This window comes from Grus americana, chromosome 10 (genome assembly GCF_028858705.1).
Source record: "Grus americana isolate bGruAme1 chromosome 10, bGruAme1.mat, whole genome shotgun sequence".
In the NCBI taxonomy this organism is placed as follows: Eukaryota; Metazoa; Chordata; class Aves; order Gruiformes; family Gruidae; genus Grus; species Grus americana.
The window spans coordinates 759,272-784,613 of NC_072861.1; the positions used below are offsets into that span (position 1 = coordinate 759,272).

At 49.9% G+C, this 25,342-nt stretch overlaps 1 protein-coding gene and 4 non-coding genes across 5 annotated transcripts; 1 reads left to right on the forward strand and 4 right to left on the reverse strand.

Annotated features, from left to right (window-relative positions):
- Positions 1 to 2,057: 2,057 nt before the first annotated feature.
- On the reverse strand, positions 2,058 to 2,129 carry TRNAG-UCC (transfer RNA glycine (anticodon UCC)). Its single transcript has one exon. It is a non-coding gene; the product is annotated as a tRNA-Gly (tRNA).
- Positions 2,130 to 5,585: 3,456 nt separating this feature from the next.
- Positions 5,586 to 5,657, reverse strand: TRNAM-CAU (transfer RNA methionine (anticodon CAU)). The gene has a single exon. It is a non-coding gene; the product is annotated as a tRNA-Met (tRNA).
- A 2,637-nt stretch (positions 5,658 to 8,294) lies between these two features.
- Positions 8,295 to 8,366, forward strand: TRNAQ-CUG (transfer RNA glutamine (anticodon CUG)). Its single transcript has one exon. It is a non-coding gene; the product is annotated as a tRNA-Gln (tRNA).
- Positions 8,367 to 13,032: 4,666 nt separating this feature from the next.
- Positions 13,033 to 13,104, reverse strand: TRNAM-CAU (transfer RNA methionine (anticodon CAU)). Its single transcript has one exon. It is a non-coding gene; the product is annotated as a tRNA-Met (tRNA).
- Positions 13,105 to 17,350: 4,246 nt separating this feature from the next.
- LOC129210777 (olfactory receptor 12D1-like) lies at positions 17,351 to 18,301 on the reverse strand. Its single transcript, XM_054836983.1, has one exon. It carries the CDS (start codon positions 18,290 to 18,292, stop codon positions 17,351 to 17,353), a length of 942 nt encoding a protein of 313 aa, XP_054692958.1. The 5' UTR covers positions 18,293 to 18,301.
- Positions 18,302 to 25,342: the final 7,041 nt, after the last annotated feature.

Sequence of the window (25,342 nt, forward strand, 5' to 3'; positions counted from 1 at the left end):
CTTGAGAGCTGACTTGAGGTCTCCCTAATAGCTGAATTTCACCATGACTGGTCACCAAGGTCACCATGAAGAAGGTGATGTACTGAACATAATCCGTGTGATGGAAAGCCACTTAAAATCTCATACAAGGACAGGCTGGGAGAGCTGGGGCAGGGTAGCCTGGGGAAGGGAAGGATGAGGGGGCACCTTATGCATGTCTCTAAATACCTGGGATGGGAAGGTGGACAGGCAGAGAGAGGGCCATCCTCTTGTCAGTGGTGCCCAGTGAGAGGGCAAGAAGGAATTGACATAGGTGCAAATACAAGAAATGTCACACACAGTAATCCTCTTTTACTGTGAAGGTGATCAAAGACAGGTTGCCCAATTGTTCAGATGTGAATGTTAACACAGATCTTTTCATAAGTCCTCTCAACTGTTCACAAACCTCACACAAAAAACAGCCATTGCAATTCTCTCTTTCATTGGTGTGGGAATAAACTCCAGGGATGGGTATGGAGTGGAAAGGAAGCAAGTGCTGGTTTTCAGGTCTGGAGATAGGCAGTGTGACTGCAAGATGGGGCTAGGATGGGCATTTCAGTAGGGAACAGCATGCGCAGTCACAATCCCCATCTTTGTAACTCCACTTGCTCGTAGCACTGCTGATGATAGAGTGGGAGTCTGTAAATACTGTACTAACCCAAACATTCCATACAACGTCACTGCCCAGAATGGTTTTTGACTGTAAGCACAGCAAAAAATGTTGCTTTTTTTGCTTTAAGCAACCCTGAAATCAGAGACTTGAGAATCTTTGTCCTTTTCAGGTAGTCTAGTTGTGAGAGGCTTCTTGTGTTTGCCTTGGCCCACAGGCTATAAGCTGCAAGAGAAATTAGGGTGTTTTACTTCTTAATTACCAGAAACATCATTACATCCAGTTGCAGTAAACTTCAGAATGTCTCTGCAATGCCAGAGCCTGGACAGGGTAGGTCATTGGCTCTGCACATGGGCTGGGGGCATAGGGTCTCTGAGACGTGCAGTCGTCTTTGTTAAACTTACTATTTCAAACCAAGTTACAATGCGTACCAGGGTCTGTTTTCAGGAAAGAGTGCTATAGAGGAAACAACGCTTTAGTGCTATAGAGGAAATAACGCTTTGCTCTGAAGACAGGTCAGCATTCCCTCGGAATGGGATGAAACCCCCCATTTGACCAGCCAGCACTGGAGACACGGAAAAGATGGAGGAAGATGGAGAGAAAGTTCATTCCAGTGTGTCTTTAAGACATTACATAAAGAACACGCATCCTTCCACTGTGCCCCCAAATTGCATACCTGGCCACATGAAGCACAGTGTATGCCTTGGTCCCTACCTAGGCATTACTGATCTTTATTTGTGCCCTGTCACAGCAGCATGCTTTTCTTGCCAGGTGCAAACAGCAGGAGCAGCAGCAGGTCCGGCTTTGGGCCAGACCAAAAATCCCTCTCATCTGGCTCCTGTACCATCACCACAGTGAGGAGCCCAGCCTGGAGCCACCCCAGCAGGAACAATACCCTGTTCTCACCTGGCTGTCCTCCAGGGCCCCAGGCAACTGATGCTGTATCAGCAGATCTCATCAGCACCTTCATCTGAGCTCCCTGGGAGAGAAACTGAGGAGCACTAGCGATGAAAAGAGACGCTGTCCAGCAAAGTACATACATCATGGGAGGGAGTGGAGGACCAGAGTAGAGGCTGTTGCCTCTCAGCCTGGATTACAGGGCCCCTGCCTGTGTACTGCTCTGGTCACAACAGTCCGGGGTTGCACAATGCAGCTTACAAGACCTGGGGCTCTTCTTGTGGGACCCAGCAACAGGGCTGAGGCTTTCCCCCATTACAGGCCTGGGAGCAGGCAGAGATGCTTGGGCTGGGGGACATGGAGGTGTTTCCAGCGGCTGTGTGGAGGCAGGGCCACTGCAGGTACTGGGAGGAGCAGGGCTCAGATCTGTGCCTGCAAGCATGGATTGACAGTGAGCAGCAGCGGTGCCTGCCAGCGGCTGCTCTGTGCTCGCTTCCTAGGGCACCCTGCACCAGCTAAAGAAAACATATTCTGCGTTGGCCGGGAATCGAACCCGGGTCAACTGCTTGGAAGGCAGCTATGCTCACCACTATACCACCAACGCTGCTGGAGGCACTGCTGCCTCCTGCTCCTCCAGCCCGGAGCCTGGCCTCCCTCCCTCCTGCTCCTCCACTTCCCAAACTCGCCTGCCTCCCGCCCTTCCACCTCACAAACTGGCCTCTCTCCTGCTCCTCCGCTTCACAGACTGGCCGGACTCCTCCTTCCAGCGACCTGCACGCACACGACCTCACGATGATGCCATACGTGGGTGTGTGCTCCGCTGCGTGTCAGGTGGTGGCTAGGGAAACTCAGCATGATGGCTGCTGGCAACGGTGCCGCTCCCCAGCTGCGTTCATACGTGTGCCAGACGTGCATGTCCTATGCAAGTGCACGTGCGTTTCTCTCTATGTTCCTCTCGTGGTGTAAGCACAGACAAACACCCACCCAGATGCTCGTGCCTTGCCCCACCCTCAGGGGGATGCCGAGCTCTGAAAACACGATGGGAAACCTCATGGGTCAAGATAAACACCAGGACACGGCTTAGCAAAAACTGTTGTGGGCAAAGCAGGCTTGACTCCCGGAAAATTCACGTTTTTGCCAATTCAAACAGGTTCACCTAGCGAGAAACAAAAAGACAAACGCAAACCACCACCTTTCCTCTCCCCCGTCCCAGGTCAACTTCTTCACGGCAGACAGACTCCTTTACCTGCCCTAGCGGGATGCATCTTCCCTCTGCTCTTTCCCACTCTTTCTGTTCCTTCCTCCTCTCTCTGCCCAGCCTCTTGTGCCCTTTCTGCAATATGTGAAAAACAGAGGGGCCACCAACTTTGCTGATGGCTCAGCTGTGGTGTGCGGTGGGTGCACTGTGCAGCTGGAGCTGGCTCTCTCTGACACAGGGCAGCCCCTTAGCTCTTCTCGCAGAGGCCACCCTGCAGCACCCCCTAACCCCTCCGCTACCCAAACCTTGCCACGTGTAGCCGATACAGTGCCCATTGGGAATACCATAGGGCATACCACTGAGGTAACACAGTCGGAGTCTGCCCCAGTCAGAGTCACATTCACGCCGTCCCGGGCTAACAGCTGGTTGCATGACGTACATTTTGCCTGAAGTGAAAAGGCACAGCAACCAGCCAGGGTTTCTTCTTAGGCACTCGATATGTCCATATCTTGTACGCTTGTCTAGTAGTAGCTCAGCCATCAGTGAGGAAGAAGCAGGGACTGCTAGCGTAACAATTATCTATCCTATTGTATGACGTGCCAATAGGCCGGGTGGATCATTTCTAGCACAGGTTTCTTGGTTCACATAACTCGGTTGGATATGAGCATCTGCCGCTTTCCGTGCTGCATGCTTGTTAAGCAGTTTGGTTTGCAGGACTCTACTCATTGTCTGCTCCTGGGCTAAAATCTGCCCTGTGCTGCTCCTGGTTTTGGTGGTGGGTGATTGCTTTGGCGAATCCTCGTGCCAGCACTGATGAACCATGAAGTACATCTGACCAGCACGTCCCTTCTCCTCCCTACATGGAGGGCACCATTTCCTTTCAGCTGCCATTTTCTTATTAAACACCACAAACACCATGGTTTCATGCTGCTCTGTGATTGGCTGGCAGCCATTTCTTGACCCCATCATACCCACCTGCTCTCAGGCAGACCTGTGGTTGGCTGTCGGGACCAGACAACCCTACCCGTGTGCCCAGAAGCACGTCACGCACGGAAGCCCCCACCCCCTGAAGACAGGGAAGAGGCAACTTTTGACAGCGTCATTCCCCGTGGGTTCTTGTATTGCTCCTTGATTGCCTGACGGCCATTTTTGACACTGTCACGTCAGCACGTTCCACATCTCCCTCCACTGGGCTGTCCGCTTCCTTTGGACCAAGAACTGTTCCGATATAAATGATATACCAAGCAGTGGTATCCACTAGGGAATGAAGAAAGGCACCTAGAACAAGCAAGACTCCTGTGGATGGCCCTTTCCCTGCAGAGCCAGGGGTGACCTCACAGTCAACAGCCAAGCAGTCTTCTGGCTTCTGGCCCATCAGGTACTCAGGTAGCAGGGACTTCCCTTGCAGATACCTGTGCTGTCTTCCTGCCTCCAGCTCATGAAAGCACTCAGACAAGGAGGACTGCTCGGAGAGGCCACTCTTGATTGTCTTTGAAAGTTCATGGCAACTGGGAGAGGTTCCTGAGGCCTGGAAGAAAGTCAGTGTTACTCGTGTTTTCTGGAAAGGCACAAAGGAGGACCTGGGGAACTGCAGGCTGGTCAGACTCATTTCATTCCCTGGGAATGGGAAGGAGGAGACTCTTTTCACACACATGAAGAAGTTAATTTTGGGGGGGGGTGTTTGTCATTATCCTCTACTCATATCCATGTGACTGTGCTCTTCTTTTTTTCTGGGGGTGTGTGTTTGTCTTTGTGTGTGAGTTGTTGGCTAAGATAGCTCAAGCTACCTAGGAGTCCAGCATAAAAGCCAGTTCTTTGCCATCCAAGGAGAGGGACAAGAACCCTTAGCATAGAATTAGCAATTGGGGTGGAGGTTCCTCCCAGTCACCCCAGGGCAGGGCTGGACCAGCAGGACTGAGTGGTGCCCTGTCTTCAATGCTGCAAGGCTTCCTCAGATGTCTCTGGGCAGCCTGAGCAGTGAGAGCCTCTTGGTGAGGGTGAGGAACGTGGTGGCAGTGCTGAGACCTGCATTTTGGGGCATGTGTTTGCTGGCTGCCTGTCCCAGCCATGGACCAGAGCACGCAGAACCAGGCAGAGGAGGCAAAAGCAAATTGGGAAGGAGAAGGCTGGGAAGTGGGTGCAGATGTGAGCATGGAGAGAGTGGCCACAGCCTGCCTTCTGCAGGAGGTATTGCTCAGGGGAGAGCTTTAGACTGCAGACCACGAGGTCCCCTTTCCACTGACCCTTTCCTTCATCCATGCTGCCAACCTCCCTGAATTTCTCTTTGCTTGCGCTGCTCTGCCACCATCAGTGACATGGCTGTGTGGAACAGACCACGCACCAGCAAATGGCTTGTCTCTCCTTCTCTTCCTCTGGGCCCTCTCTGTATTTGCGGCTCACTGTAGCCCTTTTCCTTACGATGCTGCACCACCCAGGCAACAATAATCTGCCTTTATGAGGGGCATTTTGTGAATGTTGGCAAGATGAGGTGCCTTCCCTTCATCTTTAGCAGTGAGGGCCATGTGGCTGGGAAGTTGGGGATCAAGCTGCCTGCTGGGAAGGGAGACAGACCTGTGTGCCCAGGACACCCACTGCCTGGTGGGGGGAGCTGTGGGCTGTGCTCTGCCTGCTGCTCCACACCCACCCGTCTGCCTTGCTGAGGGGCACGTTGGGCGTGCTGGCTGCTAAGAAAGCAAAGGAGAAAGAAGGTGGCAGTGGCAGAGAGAAGGGGCAGAGGGAGCAGGAGGGCCATGGCCATGGGTGGGCAGAGAGCAGGAGCGCAGCAGTGCTGATGGCGTAAGATGCTGTCATATGCAAGGGAGAGGCCGTGGTTGTCAGTAGTCGGAAAAAAAAAAGAGGAATTAGCAGAGGATGGTTTCGATCCATCGACCTCTGGGTTATGGGCCCAGCACGCTTCCGCTGCGCCACTCTGCTCCCCCCAGCACCTCAGCCGGGACCTCCCACAGCCCTGCCTGACGCTGCCTGGCACTGCCAGCTCCAGCGCTTGTGCTCACCATGACCTGTGCCCTCGACCAGGCACGAAAAATGTCTCCCTGGCAAGCTCGCTGGCCGTGGGCCTGTGGTGGGAAGCGCAAGGGCCTTGCTTTGCCCTTCTCCACACTTCTCCTGCCCATAACCCCGGATGGGGACTTTCTCCTTGACCACCCCAGCTGGCTCTGCAGGCGCTGAAGGAAACCCTGGGGTGAGGGGGCAGCCTTGTTGCTTTGGGGGGCGGAGAGGAGCTGCCATCCAGGAGCTCATGATGCCGCAACCCTGCCCAGAAATCCAGCTCCTGGGGGCCGTGGGACTGTGTCCACTGTAAAAGTCAGTTCTTTGCCGGCCAAGGAGGGAGACAAGAATGCTTAGCATAGGATTACCAAGGCAATCAATTCTCCTCTTTTAGCTATACACATAGCAGTGCCCCAGACTAATGCATGGAGGAACCCGATATAGAGGAAAGTAGCATTTATCTATGATTACAATACAGTTGTGTCAACAAGTTACTAATGTTAAGCCCTGGTCTCATCAGTTACTATTAAAAGCAAAAGTGGGATGTAGAGGGCTGGGAGGTGGGTGCAGATATGATTGTGGGGTGGGTGGCTGCAATCTGCACGCTACAGGGGCTACTGGTCAGGGCAGAGAATTTGACTGCAGATCAAGAGGTCCCTGGCTCAGCTCCAGGTCCACCTCCCACCGTCCCTTTCCTTCTTCATCCATGCTGCCAACCCCTCTGAGCTTCTCCTTTGCTTGTGCTGCTTCCACCACCCTCAGTGGCATGGCTGCGTGGAACAGATCACGCACCAGCAAATGGCTCGTCTCTCCTTCTGTTTCTCCAGGCTCCCTCTGCATTTGCCCTTCAGGGTTCCCCCTTTCCTTCAGATGCTGCACCACCCAGGCAGGCTACCAGCAGCCCCTCTTCCTCACAGGGGCTGCGAGAGAGCAAACTTATCAGGGTCTGTGATGGCAGGGGATGGTCTCCTGATGACATCACCATGTCTTGTTTTGCACTTCCATGTCTTTCCAGAAGAGGAGGACACGGGAGAGACTCATCCCTCATCATCTCATCCTTAAGCTAAATTTGGGAAAACTACCTGGGAAATGTTGTCCATGTTTGCAAGGGCTGGGGAGGTCTTAAGCAGCAAAGCACAAAAACCCTAGGGAAGGTCTCAGATCTATGATGTGTCTTCTCTTCATCATTAGCAATAAGGGCCATTTATAGAATCACAGACTGGTTTGGGTTGGAAGGGACCTCAAAGCCCATCTAGTTTCAGCCCTCTCCCATGGACTCCACTAGTCTAGGTTGCCCAAAGCCCCATCCAACCTGGCCTTCAACACTATAGGGAGCCAGGGGCATCTACAACCTCTCTAGGCAACCTGTTCCAGTGTCTCACCACCCTCACAGGGAAGAATTTTTTCCTAAACATCTAATCTAAATCTCCCCTCCTTCAGCTTAAGGTCATTCCCCCTTGTCCTGTCACTCCCTGCCCTTGTCACCAGTCCCTCTCCAGCTTTTCTGTAGCCCCTTTAGGGACTGGAAGGGGCTCTAAGGTCCCCTGGAGCCTTCTCTTCTCCACACTGAATAACCCTAACTCTCTCAGCTTGTCTCCATAGCAGAGGTGCTCCGGCCCTCTGAGCAGCTTTGTGGCCTCCTCCTCTGGACTCCCTCCAACAGCTCCATCTCTTTCTTGTCCTGGGGACACCAGAGCTGGACACAGTACTGCAGGGGGGTCTTGCGAGAGCAGAGTAGAGGGGCAGAATCCCCTCCCTCAACCTGCTGGTCACACTTCTTTTGATGCAGCCCAGGACATGGTTGGCTTTCTGGGCTGCAAGCGCACACTGCCGGCTCATGTTGAGCTATTCATCAACCTGCACCCCAGAGGCATTCTCCTCAGGGCTAATCTCTATCCATTCTCCACCCAGCCTGCAGTTGTGCTTTGGATGATGCACAGAAGGACCTCTTCTGTAGCTCGTAGCTGGAACTGGCCCCTTCTCTTCCCTCCACTTCACTGCTACTCCACACCAATCTGCCTTCGAGAGCCCTAAAGTGAGGGTCATTTGTGAGTGCTAGCAAGATCTCAGATCCATGAGGTGTCTTCCCTTCCTCTCTAGCAATAAGGGCCATGTTGTGCAGACTCTCCTTGGAGATGAGCAGCTGTAGTTTCAGGTGTAGGGAAAACAGTTGGTGGGGACGTGCTCCTGGGATGTGTGGGGAGGTCAAGCTCTTAAGTTCTGCTTAACATCTCTTCCCCCAATGTGCCTACCTTGTAAACTGGGAGAAGGATTTCCCATCCATGCAGGCATTTCTAGGGGGAGGTCAGAACAAGTGCGGTAGGCAAAGGGGTTTTGCTGAGTCCCTTGTAGAAGAGGCCATGCCAGGCCAGCACAAAGAGCTCTGCTGTTGCCTTGACAGGCCCTGTGAGTAGAGAGTGCCCTGTGGCCCTGGAGGAAGGCCACACTTAGTGCTGGATGGGGAGATGGAGAGACCGCCAGCTCAGCCAGGATGGCTCAAGATAAGAGCAACATATGGCTCAGCTCAGGTGGCCAGAGGGGAAAGGCAGCATGTGTCCAGGAGGTCCCATGGTGTAATGGTGAGCACTCTGGACTCTGAATCCAGCGATCTGAGTTCAAATCTCAGTGGGACCTTGGCCTTTTGCACCTCCCTCAGGGCTCTCCTCGGCATGCTTACACCTTAGCCTCTTTGCCTCGCTCTTGGGTCAATTGTTTCATGTCCTCAGGTCATCCTTCTTTTCCTGGGCTCCAGCCCTGGGGCTGACATCAGTGCCCCTTCTCCTGCCCTGTGCCCATCAAACTTCTGCAGCCTTCCTGAGCACTGGCCCCTGTCCCCTCTCTGCTCCCTTGTGCTGATGGCTGCTCCTGGCTGAGGGGATCCAGCAGTGGCTCAGAGAATCACACAACAGCTGAGGTGGAGATGAGGCAGTCCAAGCCAGGCTCGAGGCAGTGCCAAGCAGAAGAATTTTTTCACGTCTTTGCCTGGTTGGATGTTGGATATCTCCACACATGGAGATTCTGCAACCTACCTAGGCAGCCATTTGCCGTCTTTTATCACCGCTGTGTCTGGCATTACTTGTATTTCCACCTCTGTCCGTTGCTTCTTGTTCTCTCCACTTCTCTAAGGTTTTTCTTTCTCTCTTCACCTGCTTGTTTATTTGTTATGCTCTGTTACCACTTCAGGGAGTTCCACACACAACTAGCAGTGCTCCATGCTTGGGGTTATAACTGATGCCGTGGGAGAGGGCTGAATCTCCCTCTTCCTTGCAGAGCAGGTAGCCACCTGAGGGAGGAGGAGAACAAACCACCACGAGTCTCCAGCTATGCTGCACAAAGTCTTTAATGAGAAGGAGCAGATGCAGTGGCACAGAAGAGAGAAACACGCCTGCAGGGTTCAGGGAGGCACAGAGAATGGCCCGTTTCCCAAGGAGAAGCTCCACACAAAGCACTGGCCTTTTCCCATCCTGCTCTCCCTGGTGGCAATCCCAGCCCACCAAGAGCAGTCCCTAACTCCGGCACCCTCCCCCCATCAGCAGGAGGTTCATCAAAGCAGAAGAGAACGAGCCCTTTCTCCAGGAGCTCAGAGCAAAGCAGAGCCAGAGGAGGCACAGCCAGGCCTGCCGTGCAGCCGGGAGCAGTGGGCACAGGTCCCTCCGGCCAGGTGGCATGAGGACACCCAGCCCGTCTGCAAGCTGTGGCCATGCTCCTGCTGCTGCACGGTCCCCGTCTCCCTTCCTGGAGGCGATGAGGCTGTTGTGCAAAGGTTTCCTGCTCATGCGACAAACTCAGATCACTCTCCTGGGGAAAGGACCGTGTGCAGTAAAGGGATTTTCAGCAATGCCTTTAATCTTGGCTTGCTTGTTAATTGGGTTGAATAAAAGTTTCATGGGGTCACATCAAGAGATGTGATCACATGTCATGGGGCACATCAATAACCACCACTTTTCTCTCTCATTCTGAGCTTGGTTCTTTTGTCCCACTTTTAAAACTCACCTAGTTCTACATGTCATGAAGGACACCTCAAGCCAGCTCTCAGTGTTTTCAGTCTAGGGACTCAGGCAAACACTGAGAGACATGTCTCCCTGTGGGTGGTTGTAGGCACACAGGACACGGGGAGATAGGAGACTCACCTCTCCAGACATGTGCAAAAGCTCAACGGCAAGGAAGGACCGTTGTGGTCTGGAGAGAAGTCCCTTGTGGGCTGGTGCTCTGGTTTAGCCCCAGCTGGCAGCTAAGAACCAAGCAGCCACTCGCTCACTGCTCCTCCACCCCAGTGGGATGGGGAGGAGAATTGGAGGGAAAAGGTAAAACTCATGGGTTGGGATAAGGACAGTTTACTGGGACAGCAAAGGGAGAGGGAAATAACAACAACAATTCTTAAAAAGAACATACAAAGTGGGTGATACACAATGCCATTTGCTCACCACTCAGAAGCCCGATGCCCAGCCCGTCCCTGAGCAGTGGCCCCTTCTCTCCAGCCAGCCCCCTTTATATACTGAGCGTGACATCATATGGTATGAAATACCAGTTTGGCTCGTTTGGGTCACCTCTCCTGGCTGTGTCCCCTCCCACCTTCCTGTGAAAATTAACCCTATTCCAGCTGAAAACCAGGACAGCAGGAGGGAGGGCCACGAGAACTTTGCTTACACTCGTCAAGCTCTGCCACAGCCTGTTTTTTCTGCCCATGGGCCAAGGGAACAACGGCAGATTCATAATGACGAAGAGTAGACCAGAGAGTCAGGCAGGTCTCTTTCAAGGGACCTCCCCATGGGATCTTCATAGCCATGTCTCTTGATGACTTGACCAAGGCCTCATGCTTCTTCCAACCACATGTGTGGGATCAGCTTGGGAACTGCAGAACCTTTTGGAAATAAAGCAAATCAACACATAGGAGGATGATCAAAGAGATGCCCACGTCCTTCCCTGAAAGAAACCCACACCCAAACGGACCTGTTTTGCTCACCAAGTTCACCCCAGAGGCCAAAGGCCTGGATGGCCTGCTTTTGAGGAGGGAGCCAAAAGCTTTTTTGAGGGGAGGGAGCCAAAAGCTTACAGCTCTTTTTCTTGGGTCAGGAATGGGGTGGCCCATTCCATGCATTTCAAACTACAAAGGGACGTCGGACCAGTCTCCCAGAGCACCTGGGTGTCATCATGATGTACAAGAGTTGGGAAAAACCCTGAGCTCCAGGCAAACATGAGTCATTGTGCTGTGGAATTCAATGTACCCAGTGTCCCAACCTCAGGCGTGCCAGGGATACCAGAGCTCATAGCCTCATTCCTCCCAAAGTGCCACTTTCCTCTAAGCTGTTTCCACACATTTTAGGACCATTCCTGAAACAACTGGTACTTCCATGCAGTCTTGCGCTGCTGCTGCCTTCCAGGGCATTGCCTTTTGGTGGCTGATGAAGGGCTCATGAGACTCAGTGCATCCCAGAATAATGAAGGTTGGAAAGGACCGCTGAAAGTCCTCTGGCCCAACCTCATGCTGTGAACAGAACAAACTTCCCAGGTACCTCAGCAGGATCTTGGCCTTGTCCCATTGATTTTTGAATACTGATACTGTTGGAGAGGTCACTATCTCTTGGGCAGCTCTTCCAGGGATGCTCCACATCCCCTGTCACTTCTTTTCACGCAAAGACAGGTGGCATTAGCCTTGTTGCAACTTGCGAGTAATGTCATTCTTAGTGATTAGTCAAGTTGTGTCGTACCTGAACATTTGAAGAATATAAGAACTCTGTCTTAAACTGCACTCAAAATGCCCCTAATTTGGCTGGGACAGGACACCTTGTGCACACAAATACGTATTTAATCTTGTAATTCCATACTTTGTGTCACAGCTTCTCTCCTTGGTCAGCACAGGTCAGTTGTGAATTTTCGTGACACAGGACTCTACTCACTACCTGCTCCTGGACTAAAATCCGCCCAGTAGAGGTGAACTAGTAGAGGAGAACTCTCCTAGTAGAGGAGAACTTTTGCCCAAATAGGAAGTGACAGGTGCCCTGCCCTCCGCTTCCTGCAAAACAGGCCCCTCGGCCTGAACCCCCCCAAAGCAGGCAGCCAGGTCTGCTATTTCCCTTGAAGTCACGCCCCTCTCCCTGTCACGTGGTCTGTTGTGATTGGCTGGCAGGAACAGCCGCCCTTCCCCTTTACCTGGAAGTACATCTGACCAGGAAGTACCTTCTGCAACTTACACGGGTTGGGAGGGGATTTTCCTTCAGCTGCCATTTCAGGGCCCAGAGCTGCCATTTTATCACATGCGACAACCACCCTGGTTTCATGCTGCTCTGTGATTGGCTGGCAGCCATTTCCTGACCCTATCATACCCACCAGCTCTCAGGCAGACCTGTGGTTGGCTGTCAGGACCAGACAACCCTACCCGTGTGCCAAGAAGCACGTCAGGCACAGAAGCCCCCACCCCCTGAAGACAGGGAAGAGGCAACTTTTGACAGCGTCATTCCCCGTGGGTTCTCGTATTGCTCCGTGATTGCCTGACGGCCATTTTTGATGCTGTCACATCTGCACATTTCCAGATCTGCCTCTGGTGGGCTGTCCACTTCCTTTGGACCAAGAAGATTGGAGATATAAAATAATACACCATGCAGTGGCATCCACTGTGGAATCAAGACAAATACCTAGCACAAGAAGGTGGCTCAGTGTTGTGGAGGCAGCTGGGACCAGCTGTGTCTGGCACAGGGCAGCCCCTTAGCTCTTCTCACAGAGGCCACCCTGCAGCACCCCCTCTCCCCTCCACCACCACCACCTAGCCACATCTAGCCAATACGGAGCCCATTGGGAATCCCTGCTTGGCCCTGCTCCTGGCTGCACCTACAAGTGGGCCCAGCAGCAAAGAGACGAGGCCAGAGAAATCCCCCAGCTGTTTGAGTCGATTGCATTGGTGTTTCCCAAAGTAGCACCAGCCTCGTCCTCCTCCCCACCTGCAGAGCCCTGGAGGTCCCCGCTTGTGGCTGGGAAGTTGGGGATCGAGCTGCCTGCTGGGAAGGGAGACAGACCTGTGTGCCCAGGACACCCACTGCCTGGTGAGGGGAGCTGTGGGCTGTGCTCTGCCTGCTGCTCCACACCCACCCGTCTGCCTTGCTGAGGGGCACGTTGGGCGTGCTGGCTGCTAAGAAAGCAAAGGAGAAAGAAGGTGGCAGTGGCAGAGAGAAGGGGCAGAGGGAGCAGGAGGGCCATGGCCATGGGTGGGCAGAGAGCAGGAGCGCAGCAGTGCTGATGGCGTAAGATGCTGTCATATGCAAGGGAGAGGCCGTGGTTGTCAGTAGTCGGAAAAAAAAAGAGGAATTAGCAGAGGATGGTTTCGATCCATCGACCTCTGGGTTATGGGCCCAGCACGCTTCCGCTGCGCCACTCTGCTCCCCCCAGCACCTCAGCTGGGACCTCCCACAGCCCTGCCTGACGCTGCCTGGCACTGCCAGCTCCAGCGCTTGTGCTCACCATGCTTTCCCTTCCTCTGCCCTGTGCCCTGCACATGCTTTTCCTTTTCCTAAACAGGTTTATGCCTCAGGACGAACTTTCTACAAGATTTTGGAGCCTTGCCGGGGACACCTGGCTCACGCCAAAATAAGCTTAAACTACGTTTATATTTGGGCAAAGCAGTGAACTGCCAAGATAAATAATGGTCAATGTCAATGTCAATATCAATGTGCTGGTGATTTGAAACAGGCTTCATATGGCAACAGTTATTTGTTTTAATTGAGATTTTAGTGTCAAATACATTCCTCCAGAAATTTTAGACTGTACAGGGTCCTGATGCTGCACCAATCTCTCCTAACTTTCTGTGTACAAGTTGATCACAGTAAAATGGCTGCAGCTGCTAATGCAACTGTTGTTCCTGAACCCTTTTTAGTAGCAATTCATTTGATCTGAAAAGTGTCATTGTCTAAATTTTAGCTGATCATCTAGGAATTGTACACTACACTTAACGGAGGGAAAATTCACCTTTTAAAGTGTATTAAATGGATCCAAAAGTAGGTATAAATATGCACCTTAAAGTCTGATAAGCTTTTTAGATACAGGTCTGTAAACTCATGAGAGATTTTAATTGAAGTTATTTCAATGATGTTCAGGGTTCCTTTTTTTCAGTAGGCAGAAATATTGTCCAGCAAAATTGATTTCGCCCTGATGAACTCACAAGGATCATAATGACATCTGTCATTTTAAAAAAGGAAAATAATAAGACAAAACCACTGTTATTTTAAAAAAATCACCATCTAGATATATTTATTTTATTATAGTATGACTGTCTCAACAAGTAAATAAACGTAGTGAAATAATGTATCATATTTGTTTTCACCTGTATTTTGCCTTACATAGCATGTGAAAACAACTGTAAATAATGCAGTGTATGTCATCCTAAGGTAGGCGCTAGTAGATCAGTGTTACGTTAACTGTTGGACTCGATGATCTTAAAGGTCTTTTCCAATCTAAATGATTCCATGATTCTAGCAGGACATGAAAACCAGGGCAAGGAGCAGTCATTCGGCTCCCCCACCCAGAACTACAGGAATTCCCTACCTCTTTTGGTACCTTGGATTCAGCTACTCTTAACACACACTTGACCACAGCTCTCAGAATCTCTTAAAATTAATCAAATTTGAAATCGACAGTGTGAGGTACAGCAGCTGCATTAATATCCGTTTATTCTAATGCAACCATTTTCTCATTAGTTCTTGTCATTGACTAATGTTTGGGCATGGGGAAGTTTTTTAAGGGCTTGGGTGGGGTTTTTTTGGTAATTCCAAGTTCCTCCATTCCAGATTATGCCTGTTTGGAAACTCCTCTTTTAGTCTCAGCACCACAGCTATAATCACAGGCTCAGTTTGGTCATACAGACTCAGATTAATTGTTTAGAAGACATAGTTGAAACTCACTTTTTCCAAACAGGTTTCTAGCACATATATACCCATGACATGGCATTGGCACAAAGAAGATAGAAAGTTCCACCAGGTGGAAACTATTCCATGAGAACACCGTATGGTCCCAATTGTGCCTTTTGTACAATGGCCAGAGGCAGCATAGACTGTCTTACCTGTGTCATGATGCACTCTTCAATTCCATACTTACCACAGGGCATTGGTTTCTTATGTACTCAATCAGAATTTCCCTCATTTCTTTTCTGCAGAATTCTCAAACACCCTTTTCATTTCTTCCTGTTACCTCCAGGGTCACAGAACAGAGATGCAGGGCAAAATATTAGTAAAAAGTGAAAATTGCCACACCTCTCTAAGCTGCCACAGACCCCCTTTTGCAACTGAAAAATTTAAACAAGAACATCCACATTTTGGGAGTTGTGCTAGATGGCTACACACTGGATGAGACCCAAAAGAGATCTAACATAAAGAGTATGCCATGTGGCCATGGGCGGTTTATTCCACAAGGTGCAAGCTATCAGCTATTGGGCAAAAGTCAGTCTACACCAATGAAGTTGGTAGCAGAGATATCTCCTTGGTTTGGTCCACAAGGAAAGCACATGGATGGTCTTTGCCCTTTTTGGAAGCTGGCGTCACCATCTGTATTGGGTTTGCGTGGCAAGGTTTTGGTAGTGGGGGGGCTACAGGGGTGGCTTCTGTGAGAAGCTGCTAGAAGCTTCCCCTGTGTCCGATAGAGCCAACACCAGCCGGCTCCAAGATGGACCCACCGCTGGCCAAGGCCGAGCCAGTCAGCGCCTCTGTCAAACATATTTAAGAAGGGGAAAAAAACAAGTTAGAGGGAGCTTTTGCAGCTGGAGAGAGGAGTGAGAAGGTGTAAGAAACTCTGCAGACACCAAGGTCAGTGCAGAAGGAGGGGCAGGAGGTGCTCCAGGCACCAGAGCAGAGATCCCCCTGCAGCCCGTGGTGAAGACCATGGTGAAGCAGGCTGTCCCCCTGCAGCCCATGGAGGAAGGATGAGGGGGTGTAGAGATTCCACCTGCAGCCCGTGGAGGACCCCATACTGGAGCAGGTGGAGGCACCCAAAGGAGGCTGTGGCCTGTGGGAAGCCCATGCTGGAGCAAGCTCCTGGCAGGACCTGTGGACCCGTGGAGAGAGGAGCCCATGCCAGGGCAGGTTTGCTGGCAGGACTTGTGACCCCGTGTGGGACCCCACGCTGGAGCAGTCTGCTCCTGAAGGTCTGCACCCCATGGGAGAGAGCCATGCTGGAGCAGTTCATGAAGGACTGTAGCCTGTGGGAGAGACTCACATTGGAGAAGTTCATGAAGGACTGTCTCCCATGAGAGGGACTCCATGCTGGAGCAGGGGAACGATGAGAGGAGTCCTCCCCCTGAGCATGAAGAAGCAGCAGAAACAACGTGTGATGAACTGACCGCAACCCCCATTCCCCGTCCCCCTGTGCCGCTGGGGGGGAGGAGGTTGAAACCGGGAGTGAGGTTGAGCCTGGGAAGATGGAAGGGGTGGGGGAGAGTGTTTTAAGATTTGATTTTATTTCTCATTCCTCTACTCTGTTTTGCTTAGTAATAAATTAGATGAATTCCCTCTCTAAGTTCAGTCTGTTTTGCCCATGACGACAGTTAGTGAGTGATCTCTCCCTGTCCTTATCTCGACCTACAAGCATTTCGTTATGCCTTTTCTCCCCTGTCTAGTTAAGGAGGGGGAGTGAGAGAGCAGCTCTGGTGGGCACCTGGCCTCCAGCCAGGGCCAGCCCACCACACCATCTTCATAAGCCTTGAGGAAAGCATTTAACACGGTCAGGGATAAGTAGGATGGGCAGGAGAGTGGAACTCAGCTGAAGGCGCTTCATGGAGTTGTCTGAACATATGCACTGGTGCCATTAAAGATCCTCTATACCCAAGCCTTTAGCACAAGGCTGTCGGTTTGGTCAAGGACCAACGAGACCTGCATGTCATTTTGAAGCGGCAGCTGGAAGGCCGTGCAGGATACCTTTGAGCATCTGAAGTGGCAGCAAGCGCCTACAGGTAGGTGTTTGTATGCTGATGGAATTTAGGTGCTGGCTGGCATGGGGACATCCAAGCCTGCTTCTCTTCAGGGCCTGTTGCCAACATCCAGGAGTCTGTTCACATCTTCTGTTGATAGCTTGCCTGTTCCACAGGATCGGCACATATGAAGCAGAGCCAAATGGATTCCTGTGTCTTTCTGGCGCATCAGGTATAGGACACACACAAGTCTCTCACAGGATGCCTACAGATGCCTTTTCTTAAGCGACCAAATCACATGCGTGCTCCTGCAGCGAGTATTGTTTTAAATGCCTCACTGTCAGATGCTTAGTACTATTGCATGGCTCCGAACTGTCAAGCTGGAAAGAATGAAATCTTTCTAAAATCTGTGGATTGCAAATGCATGACCAGCTGGGTCAAGGTATCAACTCCAGAAATCATACCTGTAGCCAGGCGCTTGCCCTCCATTCTCTGTATCTGTCAGCTATGCCTCAAGTCCTGCAGGAGACACACAGGCTTCCATGCTGGAAGCTGGAGACCAGATGGGGTACCGTAGGACATCTAAAAATGATGGAAGAAGCATCAAGTCCTTGAATACCTCCCCTCATTTAGATCTATGCACGTAACTTCTGAATGTGTTAAACTACTTGAGATAATCAGTAGTTTTTCAGTCTCTGTTTTCTGAGTTTTCTGAGCCTTGTCCTTGTTTCAGTCACTTTCCTCCAGGAAAGAGTTTTCTCTGTAACGTTTTTTTCAGGGCAGATCTCACCTCCTGGTTCCTAAGAGTGTAGATCAAGGGGTTCAGAGCTGGGGTGACAGCACTGTACATGAGAGACACTGGCACATCCCTTTTAGGGGAGCTTCCTGAGGAGGGTGGTGTGTAATTGAAGAGCACTGGTATGTAAAACAGTGCCACAACGGTGAGGTGGGAAGCACAGGTGGAGAAGGGCTTCCATCTTCCTTCCTGGGACCGGACTTTCTGGAAGACGAAGGAGATGATGTAGAGGTAGGAGAGCACTATGAGAGTGAAGGGGCCTAGAACAATAGATGTGGTGACAACGTTGAGGAGGGTCATGTTGAGGCTGGTACTACTGCATGCCAAATTCAACAGTGGCTTGATGTCACAGAAGAAGTGACAAATGTGGTTGTGGCCACAGAAGCTCAGTTGAGAGGTCATGACTGAGTGCATCGTGGCATGTACAAAGCCAGTGGACCAGCTGGCCACAGCCAGCAGCAGACAAGTCCGTGGGCTCATGACAAGGGCGTAGCGCAAAGGGTTGCAAATGGCCACGTAGCGGTCGTAGGCCATGGTGGCCAGGAGCACAGCCTCAGTACTGCCCAGGAAGTGGAAGAAGTGGAGCTGCGCCAAGCACCCACCAAAGGAGATGGGCTGATGCCCAAAGAGAAAGCCAGTCAACATCTTGGGAACAGTGACTGTAGAGTAGAAAATGTCCAGGCAGGAGAGGTTCCCCAGGAAGAAGTACATTGGTGTGTGGAGCCGGGGCTCAGATATCACCATGGCCACAATGGCACCATTTCCCAGAAGACAGGTCAAGTAGAGCAAGAGAAAGGAGGCGAAGAAAAAGTGCTGCAGCCCCTGGACCTCAGAGACGCCTAAAAGAACGAACTCATGGACTTCTGTCTGGTTACACATTGCTAGAACAATAAGAAGCAAAGGGAAAATGTCAAGGTTCCACAGCTGTGAGGAGTAACAGCATTACAAAACTCATTGTTTCTGTCCTATCCTCATACAAATAAATGCAGAATGAAGTAAAACATTACACATGTGTTCAAACATAAAAGCTGCTTAGAAACTCAAGTAATTAACATGGAGAAAAAGAACTTTAATGTAGTGTACTCCTACTTTCTGTCTAGAACAAAGAAACCAGAAAATTATGACAGAGGGGAAAACATTAAAACCAAACCAGCCACTTTCATATTTCAGTTCTGCTCATCTGTCACTTCCTGCTACAGCCTTTGATCTCATCAATAAAGCTTCTAACTCATCATGTGAATCACTCCTGATGCTTTCTTTCTACTGTTATGCCTATGTTTCATTAAGCCAGTTCCATCTTTCACATTTCTAATCACTACCATCTCTGCCAGACAGTTCTTTGATCTTAAAAATTGCACAATTTCCATTTTTTAACAGCAGCCACCAGAAGGTGCTCCGAGGTACCATACAGTCATCTGCCCGTCTTTTGTATGTTGCTGAGAATAAAGGAGGAGGATGCCTTGGATGTGATCTGCTGTTGGACTGCATACTTTGCCTCAAGAATGTCTTTTTGTTGAGCAGCAGCAGCAGAGTAGGACAAAAGCCAGCAGCTCACCTCCCACAGCACCGTGACGGAGCAAGACGGAGTTTGCAGGAGCCGAGGTAGCTGGTGCAAGTTCCAGACAAACGGGCTCATCACACTGGAAGCCGACCGTACTCCCCCACGCAGACAATATGGTCAGCTCTGCCGGTATTGCTAGTCTTCTAGAATGCAAATGACTATGCACTTGCTTTCACTTTTTTTCTGTTTCAGATAAGTTTGTTTATCACTATGGGTATGTCCCAACCATAGACAAGAAAGAACAAACTCCTGTGATTATTTTACTAGGGCAGGTAGGCACAGGTATTTCTAGCTTACAATACAGACTTCAAATTCCACAAGACGAGTACTTTTCGCTGTACATTTAATGCAGTCATGATTAATGTTGATGAACACAACTAATGAAAAAAGAATCACTTCCAAAATATTTCCTGTAAAGAGTTTAAAACACACACAGATAGATTTCATAGTCTTTCTTGTCCATCCCATTGTACTATATACTTTTATTGGAAAGAGGTGATTTTTGAAAGTCATTATGATATATCTCCAGCCCAGTCACTCTCTTTCTCATGCTTCTTTAGCTTATTAATTCAGCATGGCAAAAGTAAATGAACAGAAAACTTCTAATCTGATTTCATAACAAAAGAACATGAGCACGTAGCCTACAGGCAATTTGCGCACATAGGCATCCCCTCTAAACAACTGGTCCTATTTCTCTGAAAATACTTTTAGGCTGAGCTTTGAACAAGCTCTGTTGGAAGCATTAGAACTGAGAGTATTATAGACTTGTCTGCATTTGAGTCAGTCACCTGCATTTGAAGAGGTATAGGTGCAATCCTCTGTGAAATACAAATGCCTCCGTTTCGTACACGTTATTTGCCACTGTTAGGGACCAAAGCCCTCCTCACTGAAATCCATCTGCGGAAAGACATCACTCCGTAAAGGTGTGTCCCACCACCTCCTCTCATTCTGCCTGGTTTTCTTAGTCAACCACAGGAGATCTAATCCCTTTCCGCCACGCCTTCGAAACATTTGTTCTTCTCTTTCTACCACTTCCCTTCTGTTTCACAGATGCTGACTAATATTTTCTACAATTAGCTGATTAACACCTCCTCTCAAGACAAAATAGCTGTCCCAATCTTCTTTTTTTTTTTTGTATTTTAAGACTCTTGCTTAAACACAACTGCAAAGAAAAGACTTTGCATGCTGAAGCTTGCCTATTCTTCCAACTATAAAAATACTACGATATCACAGAAAAAACGATAATGCTGCAGAAGCCTCACCTCACTGCCAATCAGCGTTTTTCTCCTTGTAGTAAGGCCCTCTGATGGTGAGATGAGAAGCAAAGCCATTTATTTTGTGGAGTTAAAAGACTGAAAATTTCTGTTCTCCGTTTTCCTTCCGTATCTACTCGACATTCTTCTAGCTGAGAGAATAATGCTGCAGCTGTGATGACAATGACAACCACAAGTTCTCAGGGGCTTGTTGTTATGCAGGTGGGATGCAAGGAGGAAGCTTTGCAAACTGGACCAGAAATCTCTGATGACCTAGTTAGAGGGGGAAAAAAGTCTTTTGATCAGGTCCAGAGCGTGCAAAACATCAACAACATGACGGGGGAAGTAAATTTCCTTTTGCTTTGATCAGTCTCCTGAGGTGAGATTTGTGAATCAATGGTGAGTTGCAGAGCAACAAAGTGTTCCCTAAACATAATGCATAGACGAGTCACCCGCAAAACAGAAGACAAACATTGAAGCAGCCCACAGAGACTAGCTAAGAACAACAATCCTCCCCCTCCCCGCCCCAAGTCCCTCCCTCCTGAAAGAGAAAAAAAAAAATCAAACACAAAGATCTCCCTGTCAGTGCAGAGAGTTTCGGGCTGACATTTCTAGTGGCAATAGAGGCATGAGTCGTGCAACCTCGGTTGAACTGGAGCAGGGTTTGGGCAATGTTTCCTAAATCTCTTTCAAATAGTAGAATTTGTGAAACCAAGGATGAGTTCCATCCATTCTGATGTGCCAAGATTTCTGATTTTTTATTGTTGTTGGCATTCCACATATATGGAAGAATTTCTGGCCTCTTTGTAGTCAAAAACATCCCCAATTTGCATCTTAAGCTTCGTTTTCAATGCTGTGGAAAAATTTCCACAACTGTTTACAGAAGCAACACGGTCAATTCTACTTCAAGTAGTTCAGATGTCGGTGTGGAAACCCCACAGGAACTTCTGAATCACAAAGACGCCTCTTTCCATGAAGGTGGCTTTAACTTTTCCTCAATAAAGCTCCTGGCAGCTCAGCTCCTGGCTGATCTTGGGTTTGAAGACCCAGTATTGTCAGCATAGTTTTGTAGGCACACAGAATCATGTTGGCTGGAAGAAACCCCTGCAGTCTCTGGTCCTTCCCCTGCTCAAAGTTTTTGCCTAGTGAAGTCTTCAACACTTTGAAGGATATTTAGGCAAACTTGCTGGGCAGCCTGTTCCAAGCCTGACTCCCTGCAAGGTGAGTACGTATTCCCTTGTATCTAATGCAAATTTCCAGGGTTTCCACTTGCGCCCATCACCTCGCATCTTATCACCAAAATATTTGCCCTCATTTTCTCTAAAAGAATCCACCCCCACAGGAAGTAGTTGCAGACAGCGGTACAATCTCCTTCCCCTAGCAAGGGACCAGGATGAACAAACCCGGTCTCCCAGCCCCTCCTTGCCCTCCAGGTGTGTCAGACCACTAAGCACCCTGGTGTTCCTGTGTTCCTCCACTGGACTTGCTCCACTAGGCAAAGCCTTTCCAGTACTGGGCCGTCCAACCTTGGGCACATTCTTCCAGAAGTGATCTCAGAAGTGCCAAAGAGAGGGGAAGGATCGCTGCCCTCCACCAGCTGCCTGTGCTCTTGCCCATGAAGCCCAAGATGCATGTGGACTTGCTTGCAGCAAGGGCACACCTTTGACTTCTTGTTCAGCCTGGCAGTCCGGACCATTGACATCATTATCCGCTTGCCCAGTGCCTGTCTTCCAAATTTAGATCTCAGGAGTCTGTAGGAGACCGTACTGAAGGCCTTGCTCACATTAAGGTACACAACGTCCACTGCCCTCCCATGTCTGTCCAGACAGTTCTCTCATCACAGAAGTCAGTCGGATTGATCCGGCCTTGTTGTATTCATGCTGGCTGTTCCCAACCACCTTCTTGTCCTTCACGTACCTCAGATCGGCTACCAGAAGGATTTATTCCATCACCTTTCCAGGTACTGAGGTGACACTGTAGTTCCTCAGCTCCTCCTTCTTGCCCTTCTTGAAGAGGGGTGTGCCGTTTGCCTTCTTCCAGGCATCAGGACCTCCTGCGGTCACCATGGCCTTTCAAAGACAGAGGAGGGAGAACTTGCAGTGGCATCAAGCAGTTCCTTCAAGGCCACCCTTGGCTGCTTCCCATCCAGTCTCGTGAACTTCTCAATGGACAAGTGACCTAAGTGCTCTAACTGTGTCTTCTGATCCTGCTCATGCTGCTTCACTCCCACATCCTCTGCTGTCCTGGTTTCAGCTGAGAGACACTTACCTTTCTTCATAGGACCTGGTGTGAGGCTAGGGTTTGGATTTGTGCGGAAAACACACTGTTGGTAACACAGAGATGTTTTTGTTACTGCTGAGCAGCGCTCGCACAGAGTCAAGGCCTTTTCTTGGTTGGGGGGGCACGAGAAGTTGGGAGGGGACACAGCCAGGACAGCTGACCCCAACTGACCAAAGGGATATTCCATACCATGTGATGTCATGCTCAGCATAGCATGGGGGCTGGGGGAAGAGGAAGGAAGGGGAGGGACGTTTGGAGTCATGGCGTTTTTTCTTGCCAAGTCACCGTTACGCGTGACGGAGCCCTGCTGTCCTGGGGATGGCTGAACACCTGCCTGCCCATGGGAAGTGGGGAATGAATTCCGTGTCTTGCTTTGCTTGCGTGTGCAGCTTTTGCTTTACTTATTAAACGGTCTTTATCTCAACCCACGAGTTTCCTCACTTTCTCGCTTTGGATTCTCTCCCCCACCCTGTGGCGGGGGAGTGAGCGAGCGGCTGCATGGGGCTGAGCTGCTGGCTGGGGTTAAACCACGACATCTGCGAATAGGCTTAAGGAACCGGGGACCCTGAAGGCAGACCTCGTCAGCGAAGTGTAAGGAAAAGAGGCAGTGCATACCCCAGACTGCTCAGTGTCCTGTGTCGTGTGGTCTGCTACCCATTGACCAGTGGACTTACATTTTGCTTAGCCTTCCTTTTGCGGTCAATCTAGAAACTCATCTTCTTGCCTCTCCAATACCTTCTAGTTCCATCTCCAGCTGAGCGTTGGCTTTCCTAAGTCCATCTCTGCATTGTCTGTATGCCTTCTGGTTTGCCTGTCCCTGTTTCCACCTTCTCTGCACTTCCTTTCTTGTTTGCATCAGGGGAGTTAGGAATCACCCAAGGGCTCCTGGTATCCTTTCTGAAGCAAAACTGATGCCCACACAACATGTGGGTGCAATACAGGCATTTGGCTGCCCTACATACCACTCTAACAGTACGACAGTTTTGGTTCTTCTCCTTCTGTGACCCCTCTCGCTGCAGTAGCCGACACCACAGGCTGCAGGGCATCCACACCCCACTCGGACTCCAGTAGCTGGTACCAATTTCCACTCACAGACTCACAGGTCCCATCGGTAGCTGAGAAGAGGTTTCGTAAGAAGATAGAAGATGATGGGCCAGCTTGCAGAGATGAGGCACAGCGCTCAGCCAGACAAGTGCACTGAATGAACTTCTTTTACATGTGACCAGTCCATTTGTGTCCCTCTTAAGTTCTTGTTCATTGCCTCCTCCCTTTCTTAGCATCCCTTGTCGCACTGAAAAAGGTCCTGGACCAGATACCCACCCCTAGCGGGGCAGGCACTGTCCTTCCACATATCCTTACAAAGGCGTTTGAGTTTGTCCCCATACAGGCTATGCCTACACTGCCTGTGCTAGCTCTGTCTGATGGCCCATGACTACTCTGTGTGTTCGGGGGAGAAAGTCACACTGTCCAAATGAGACCCAAAGTGTCAGGGGGTGTGGGATGTGATGACTTCAACCTTCACCCCAGCACACCACCACAGAAACAGGAGCTTTGCCAGTGTATGTTTCAACCAACAACATGTTCTATATGTTTGTAGAAGCACAAGGGATTTACTTAACGCAGAAGTACAAGTGGAAAACTGTTTGTATGAGGGAGTGGGTGCATTGCAAAATGCCAAATGGCTGAGTTTATTGCAAGCTGAGTGGGGGGATGAGGAATGGGGGGTCGGAGGCAGTTCATAACAGTTTGCCTCTGCTGCTCCTTCCTCCTCATGCGTTTCCCCTGCTCCAGCGTGGGTCCTCTCTGGGGGCTGCAGTCCGCCACAAAAAACCTTCTCAAGCGTGGGCTTTGCATGAGCTGCAGTTCCCCACTACCAAAACCTCGCCATGTACACCCAGTACACCAGGAACTGTATAATTGTCCTTTTGGATTTGTAGTAGAGTGCCTTTCTTACTTCTGGTCTAAGAGACAGTGATGCAAATTAGGTATTCGTCACACAAATTGGGAGAGAAAAATGCTACTTGGATAAAAGCCAGACCAGAATTGGGGTAGAGGTTAGATCAAAATAAGCAGAGAGAAAAGAAAAGCACAAGTCACATTTCCCTTTAATGAACACTCCATCAGGCAAGCCAGAAAAAGACTCAGATGGACAGTATTGGGTTCATTGAGTTAAGAAACAGCCCCCTCCCATAGCTTTCTTTCAGCCTACATGAGCAGGGAATTAATTAACACAAAGCTACTGCAGCTAACTGGCAATGTTTCAGTTTACCCTTTGTGTTTTGAATTGAGGAAGTTACTAGCTAGTTTGGGAAAGACATCTTTGTTCTGAGAGGGAAAAACATCAGATCAAGTCTGGACTTGAACCCAGTCTCTCCCATCAGTCAGAAGGACACTACCAGGAGACACAGCTCCTCCCCTCCAATCACAACGTACTAACTTGTTTCTTAAATTGTTCTAGAGGAGGGTTGGGGGTGTTTATTTGTTGTTGTTGGGGTTTTTTTCTGGGGGGTGGGAAGTTTTAGGCATCGCTTTTGATTTGACGGAGGAGGATAAGAAATTCATTATACACTTTTGTAATATTCCTACACCGAGTCAGCTTTACTTATTTGTTTGCCAGGCCAGAGCTACAACAACTATAAATTATTCTAATATGCTGAGTAAAAAAGGTCAGATATTTTGTGGATTTAACAGCAAAGAATTGCTAAAATAGCACAGGTCTTATTAAAGGCATTTCACTTCATTCCTAAAGACTGGAGCGGGGTGTGTGTTGGTTGGTTGGTTGGCTGGTTTTTACTGGGAAAACACTTATATTCTGTGCAGCTTACAAGGCATCCA